This window comes from Lipophrys pholis (genome assembly GCF_963383615.2).
Source record: "Lipophrys pholis genome assembly, chromosome: 12".
Lineage (NCBI taxonomy): Eukaryota > Metazoa > Chordata > Actinopteri > Blenniiformes > Blenniidae > Lipophrys > Lipophrys pholis.
The window spans coordinates 845668-853378 of record NC_137641.1 but is presented as its reverse complement, the minus strand read 5'-3'; the positions used below and the strand labels follow the sequence as shown (position 1 = coordinate 853378).

General features: G+C 42.5%; 1 protein-coding gene across 1 annotated transcript; it reads left to right on the top strand.

The window, feature by feature from the left end:
• Nucleotides 1–1347: 1347 nt before the first annotated feature.
• dpm2 (dolichyl-phosphate mannosyltransferase subunit 2, regulatory) lies at nt 1348–6652 on the top strand. The gene is made up of 4 exons (XM_080476291.1): nt 1348–1394; nt 2463–2552; nt 2834–2936; nt 4458–6652. Exons 1-4 carry the CDS (start codon nt 1392–1394, stop codon nt 4511–4513), a joined length of 252 nt encoding a protein of 83 aa, XP_080332417.1. The 5' UTR covers nt 1348–1391; the 3' UTR covers nt 4514–6652.
• The last annotated feature ends 1059 nt before the right edge of the window (nt 6653–7711 follow it).

Here is a 7711-nt window from a genome sequence, read left to right as displayed (position 1 = left end):
AGAGAGAGAGAGAATAAGCATGACAGGCCATGCTCTTTGAAATTGTGTACAATGTGAAGCATCACAGCAACAATGTGGTTCACAGGAATCCTGATTGGTGAATGTGTCCCAGCTTCTCCTTTTCTTTGTACTTGACCATGTGTACACTCCAGTGTGTATCCAAGCTGTATGTACTCCTGCTAAATGTTGGTTTTGTTTATTTTTATTTCTTTTATATATCTATTTTTCTAATGATCTGAGTGGTTGGGAGTGGGATTATGATGTGTTATTGGTGAGGTTGGTGTTCTTGTATGAACAATTTTTTTTTACTATATTTTAGGACTAATTTGATTCATATTAAGTTAGTGAAAAGACCAGATCTGTTAAATTATAATATTTGAATATTAATATGAGCATTGTCTTGGTTCTGTTGGCTGGGATTCACAAACAAAGAGTATTATTAGTATGTGATAAAAACATGTTTTGTTTATTTTTGTTGTCTTTCTAACTGTGGACAGCAAATCTTTTGGGGTTTCTTTTCTTTTTTTGTATCTATCTTCACTTCTTGTGTTACACTGCCAGAAAATAAATGTGGAAGTGGAATTGTTACTGTTCTGTTAAGAACTTTATGAAAACCAAACTGATGAAGGCACTTTAATCTGCATAAACTGATAAAAATGACAATATCTGGAAGTTCATCTCCTCTGTAAATTTATTCTGGGAAAAGAGATGGAATCCTAAGATTAAAAAAAAAAGATCCTGAAATGTTTGATGAATAAATTTGCATTCTTACAAAATACAAATTAAATAAATTTGGAATCCAGAGATTGTTTTTTAAAAGTCTGAATCCTTAGAGAAATAAGTCACAGTCCTTCTATTTTAAAAAGCTTTAATTCAGAAATGTTTTAAAATTTCTGAGGATTAAAAAAAATAAAAAGGAAATACTGAGCGTTCAATAAAAAAAAAAAAAAAAGTCTGGTTCATGTGGGGGAAAAAAGTTGGGTATTTGAGATTTTAAAAAGCTAAAATACTAAGAATTATTTTCTGAAGGTTGTATTTCTGAGCTTAAAAATCAGTAGTAGTATCACTATTTGATATTTTGAAAACAATATTTACAGCGTTGTTCCTTCTAATTTTGTCGCTGTAAATATTGTTTTCAAAATAGTTTGAAACAGTTTTCCCTGGCACGGATAGAAGTCATGCCAAAAATTCAACTGCACCTGTTGAAAAAAACTATTATTTGATTATCTAATAAATTTCATCAAATTTCCATATTGAGTTGTAGTTGTTATGAGCGAGGCGACCAGCAGGGGGCGGGAGAGACGCCGAGTAAGCTCTTTGAGCCGGAAGTCAAGAAAGGCCGAAGAGAAGAAAAATCACCGGAAGTAAAAGCAGCTGTTTGTGAGCTGAAAATGGTAAGGGGAAAAAAAACGATTTTACTTTTAAAATACATTTAAATCTAATTTGAATCATCGGATGTTATACAGCGGATGCGCTGGTTTAAATTTTGACGACCTGACCCTTACGGGAAGCTGCGTTAAGAGAGATTAAATACACGTTTTAGTTACAAAGCCGTTTTCATGTTCTCTGTATAACTTCATCAAAGCCTTTAGAAAACGTGTCAAACCCAGAAGAGACGCAGCTTATCAAATATGGTAAACACATTGACTGTCTCAGTTTATTCTCAACAACCTAATTCAGGAGGTTGTCCCCCTGTAGAATGAGGTAATGTGTATCAGAGGATTCTGACAACATTTGTGTGGTGGAGGAGGTGGTGGTGGTGGAGGAGGTGGTGGTGGTGGAGGAGGTGGTGGTGGTGGTGGAGGAGGTGGTGGAGGTGGAGGAGGTGGTGGTGGAGGAGGTGGTGGTGGAGGAGGTGGAGGAGGTGGTGGTGGAGGAGGAGGTGGTTGTTTTGGTGTGTTGGTTTATTCTCTGTGCAGAAGTGAGACCTCTTATGGGAAGTAGATTTTAAAGAGTTGTTTCTAGTAGAGTCACTTTAATAATAATGCATTTATTTTAGGAGCTTTTGGAGACTGTCATGTCAGAGAGTAGTGCAGTGGACCCTGTCCCACAGTTCTGCTCTTTCTTTGTCCCAGACTACAAGTTTGAAATATTTCAGTTTTTCTCTGATTGTACAGAAGAAACCAGGTCACACCTTCATCATTCTAGTAACATGAATCAGCTTAAGAATCTAAATGAAGCACGGCAGCATGTTGATGTTAAAACGTAAAGCAGCAGGTGGAGTGGGTACAGTAGTACTATGTGAATACTGCACTGGAGTGTGTTGTCCTGTCTACACAACCAATCGGGTCACTTTGTTAAATAAATGTTGAAGTACTGAATGTTTTCTATTCCTTTCAACAATAATATTGAGCACGTACTGTCACGTGGCCGCAGTGCCTCCAGGTATGTCTTGTTGGGTTTGAGAAAGCTTTTTCCTGCTGCTCAGATACCGTGATGAGTTGGTGTGTTGTGTTTTCCAGGCGTCGGGCGTGGACCAAGCGGCGGGCCTGAGCCTGGTGCTCCTCAGCCTCCTGCTCTTCACCTACTACTCAGTCTGGGTGGTGGTGCTGGTAGGTCCCATACCAGCCCTGGAAAACCTCATACATTTAGTTTGATTGGTGTTTTATATCCTAAAGGTGTATAACGATGTCATTCTATCACAGATCAACCCATAACTAGGAGGAGGAAGTAACTTTTTAGTTTTGTTTACTTCCTTCTTTGTAACTAATAACACAGTACGTTTTCCTGTACTTTCTGAAAGCATATTGTGATTACATGGTGTATTATAAATTATGATCCACTGACTGGAATTATTATTTCAAAGCAAATTCTGGTTCTCCTCTTCTTCCAGCCATTTGTGGACAGCGACCACGCACTGCACAAATACTTCCTCCCTCGAGAGTACTCTGTGATTCTACCCGGGGTGGCAGCAGTCCTCCTGCTCCTCTGTGTCGGTCAGTACACCAACGCCTTTGTAACACCGAACACACACTGGATCTGTGTAGGAGTAGCTGGATACAACACAGTACAGCAGGGACAATGTCCATCATCCAGCCATCAGCCATAACATTATGACCACTGACAGGAGAGCTGTGGCCTTTGGTCAGTGTTCCACAGGCGTGGACCTGGCTTTCCCTTCCCCTTCATCTCAATGTGATAGAGCATCTGTGGGATGTGCCATGACCACCTTTCAGGGTCTGCTGCGGACATCTTGAAGCCAGACACCTTTAGAGGTCTGGTGGAAGGAGGAAGGACTATGGAAAAAGGTTTGAGCACTTGTAAAAGTGAAATTTGTAGTTGTGCACCGTGAGATGTGTACCTCTAGGATTTCTTCTCTCCACAAATACAACGCCACACTTACAAGTCACAGATTCTTAATTACAGGAGCACAAATCCTGTTTTACGAGTCACAGATTAATAAACTGACATGCTGATATTTTTCCTACAATTGTTGCAGTAAATTTGGTGAGAAATATATTTGTGCTCCTGTATCACCGTGAAGTTTTTCCCCACAAATCACAGATTGTGTTTCCTCCAACTACAAATCACACATTGTGGCTCTCAGCTGAGAAATCTGGTGAAAGAACTACCCGTGTGTTTAACAATGGAGCTGATCTGAGATCAGCTGATCCCACAGTCGATCACCAGAGAGGATTTTGTCCCGCAACCAATCAGAAGAGAAGAGCTTTTCTCCATTATGAAGCGGAAACTGAAGTGACGGGACATTTTGTTATCTTCATGTCAGAGTAAATTTATTAAAGTGGCTAAAAAGACAAGACGTCTCTGCTGCTGGTGATTCAATGAAATGTTGATTAGCAGCAGGAAGAACTCTTCTCGTCCCTCAACACAGACAAAATACTCTCTCCTGATTATAGTACACACTCCACAAATATATTTCTCACCAAATTTACTGCAACAATTGTAGGAAATCGTGATCCTGTTAGATTAGTGCTCCTGAAATTAAGAAGGTGTGAATGTGTAAGTGTGGCGTCGTATCTGTGGAGAGAAGAAATTCTACAGGTACACTTCTCACGCTACACAACTACAAATTCAAGGTACACAACTACAAATTCCACTTTAACCAGTGCTTAAACCTTTTTCACCAATAATACCTCCATAAAGGACCTCAAAATGGGTATATTGAGATATCTAAACTTCACTTTTTTTACTGCTCCAGCCACACGTTCATTCCATCACAATGCTGCACGAGCACGTTTTGTATAACTCAAAGAAAAATAACTTCATTGATCAATAAAGTGGTGCACTGTGGGATCCGGCCACTAGATGTCAGTGTTTTGATCTCACATGTACCAGACAGGTAAAGTACACAACTAAGAGAGTAAATCATGCTATTTTCTATATTCTATGCACTATTACTTTGTAATGTCTTTCTTGCACCTCCAGCTCACGTCCTCACTCACCTTCACATCCATTTAAACAATGTGGAGTGAATGTCTGTCTGCTCTGCTACACAGGGGCCTTCACTGCACTCATCATGTGGAGGAATCGCAAACCAAAGAAAGTGGATTGATCTCCAGTTTCAGAGTGAACGCTGTCGGGGGGGAAATGACGGAATAACCAAAAACCACAGCGAGCACCTGATGAGCAGCTTTCACATCGAGTTCACTTTGTAACCCAAAGAAGACGGGGTGAATGTATTGAAAGAGGAAACTTTATCTAAAGGGTTCCCCACAGAGAAACAGGACAACCTGCTTTTCTTTGGACTCACACCAATATTTGGACCATATCTCCAGCTGCCGAGGAGATGACCAGAACAACAGATTTCCTTACCAGAGGAGAATTAGGGGATGTCGTCTGTGTGACGGATGGTGAGACCACAGCTGAAGCACAAGCAGAAACTCTCTGTTCATTTTGCACATTTTCTTCCGGACAGAAGCAGAAATGAAAAAGTCCTGCGGGCCAGTATCGGTTCGCCACCATGGTCACAAAACAAAACTTTAACAAATTGGTTTCAAATCTTCATGCCAGATTGGATATTTTGACAAACCTTATGGTCCCTGAGCAACATGAGCCCTCAGATATAAAAGGTCCCAACAGTAATCCTGTTACTACAAAAGCTAGAACATGGTAGAGCGTATACCTTCACCAACACATTTCTTTGCCGAGCCCTTCTTGGCAGGCAGCCAGCAGACCTCCAATGTCCACAATGTAAGAAATATCTTTCCTCTCCGGGAGCGCTTCCATTCCAAAACCCAGTGGCTTTTCCACGAGTACCTACTCGGCCCGACTCGCCTTTCAGGCTTGTCCATTGTGTGTTAGTACCTGATACCATGTACTTTCCTAGTTCCTCCTCGACCACCGTTCCAATTGACACAAAGCGAGTCCAGAATATGATGTCGGCAGATGTCATTCCACTGATTGGCTGATGCGTGAGGACACAGGAGATTGGCTTCTGTACCCCACCATTTTTAAAACCCGATCACGAGAATGTTCACAAACAGAGCGAGACGTAGAGAAATCCAACCTGTGGAGCAACAACGAGGTGCAGGCGTTGTCTTGTCAACAGGGGGCACTAGTTAAACTGAAACACTGGACAGTGACGCACATCCTGACTAAAAAACATGGTTATAACAATCCACATTTTGTAATATTTATCTTTTGAGCTGATATCCAAGGCAGAGATGTCTATCCATGTTCGCTCCACATCAGGAGATGTAGATTCTATTGGGGGTGACTGCTTGTGCACGACAGGGAAAAGCTGGGATGACTCTGTCCACGCCGCAGTGGTACTACATTGTAGGGATGTCCCCATCAGATCGGTGGGTATCGGATCGGGACATCCCTACTACATTGTCGTGCAAGCTGACTCCAGGTGGGCCAAGGAAGTACGAGTGGAAAAGCGCCATAATCGATTGGTCCTTGGATGAGGCCAAATGATTCCTGAAAAGGTCATGTAATTCGGAATAGTACTTTTTGTGAAAAGTTGGTCAAATACATACAGCCGTACATACTGTACTGTATAGATCAAAATACATAACATGTATAACACAGTTGGTGTTGTGGTGAGCACCTCTTCTGTCCTGTCTGGGACGCACAGTCTTTTAATCAGTGCTTTGAGTGATTCGCTGCCAAAAACAGATTCTCTTTTATCAGGATTTATATCCAGAACGTCAAAATATAGTGAACTGTATCACACATGTATAATAATATAAGCGATATAAAATCTATAATTTAGTTTTACATGTAACCCATTGGTAAGTCATCTCAATTGCAGTTTGGTTTACAAGAACAACAGACAACACAAACACTGTAAACATTAATTATTGACACGTAAATGACCTGCAAGATGATCCTATGAGCTGCAAATCCTTCCTTGTTAAATCATCTTTTTTTTTTTTTGCATACAAGAAACATTTCCCTGAGCGGCCACCTTAGTTGTTACCGAGTACACAGTTTGGTATGTTTGTTCGTTACGGCTGTAAATCCTAAAAGTAGCTGGAACAGAGTCAGTCAGTGTGACTCCCGTGGACGGGAATCGCTTTTGGGCACAACACCGGTACACAGTAGGTAGATAGGCGGTGCCAGGGGAGGGGTGCTGCAGCGCCCCCTAGGACAGCCAAAGCACCCCCAAGAAATGTGATTTTTTTTTTTGTGTGTGAAGATTATAATTTGTTGCCTGGTTAATTAATAAAGACACAAATTAAACATGTATTTGTTCTTAGTTTTTTTTTAAGCAGTGTCTTCCATTGTTTCTGGTGACTGTGACTTGCTGATAGTCATGAAACGTTGAGTGCTTTTTGCAAAAAACAAAACAAAAGTGATGGCTTCACTCTAAACCACAACAACCAGCATCGTTTTATTGTGACATCTCAGGGTGAGTGCAGGATTATTGCCTATTTGGTGTTTGAAGTCCGAACTCTGACTCCTGGTTATCTCTATGCAGTGTTCATTAATATGTCATTAGATCCATTGAACAGTAGGAGTTACTGGCAGGAGGAGTTGCTGGCAGCAGCAGGAGTTACTGGCAGCAGCAGCAGTTACTGGCAGCAGGAGGAGTTACTGGCAGGAGGAGTTACTGGCAGCAGCAGGAGTTACTGGCAGCAGGAGTTACTGGCAGCAGGAGCAGTTACTGGCAGCAGCAGGAGTTACTGGCAGCAGGAGTTACTGGCAGCAGGAGCAGTTACTGGCAGCAGCAGGAGTTACTGGCAGCAGGAGCAGTTACTGGCAGCAGCAGCAGTTACTGGCAGCAGGAGTTACTGGCAGCAGCAGGAGTTACTGGCAGCAGGAGGAGTTACTGGCAGCAGCAGCAGTTACTGGCAGCAGGAGGAGTTACTGGCAGGAGGAGTTACTGGCAGCAGCAGCAGTTACTGGCAGCAGGAGGAGTTACTGGCAGCAGCAGCAGTTACTGGCAGCAGGAGTTACTGGCAGCAGCAGGAGTTACTGGCAGCAGCAGCAGTTACTGGCAGCAGGAGGAGTTACTGGCAGGAGGAGTTACTGGCAGCAGCAGGAGTTACTGGCAGCAGGAGGAGTTACTGGCAGCAGGAGTTACTGGCAGGAGGAGTTACTGGCAGCAGCAGGAGTTACTGGCAGCAGGAGTTACTGGCAGGAGGAGTTACTGGCAGCAGGAGTTACTGGCAGGAGGAGTTACTGGCAGCAGGAGCTACTGGCAGCAGGAGTTACTGGCAGCAGGAGTTACTGGCAGCAGCAGCAGTTACTGGCAGGAGGAGTTACTGGCAGCAGGAGTTACTAGTAGGAGGAGTTACTGGCA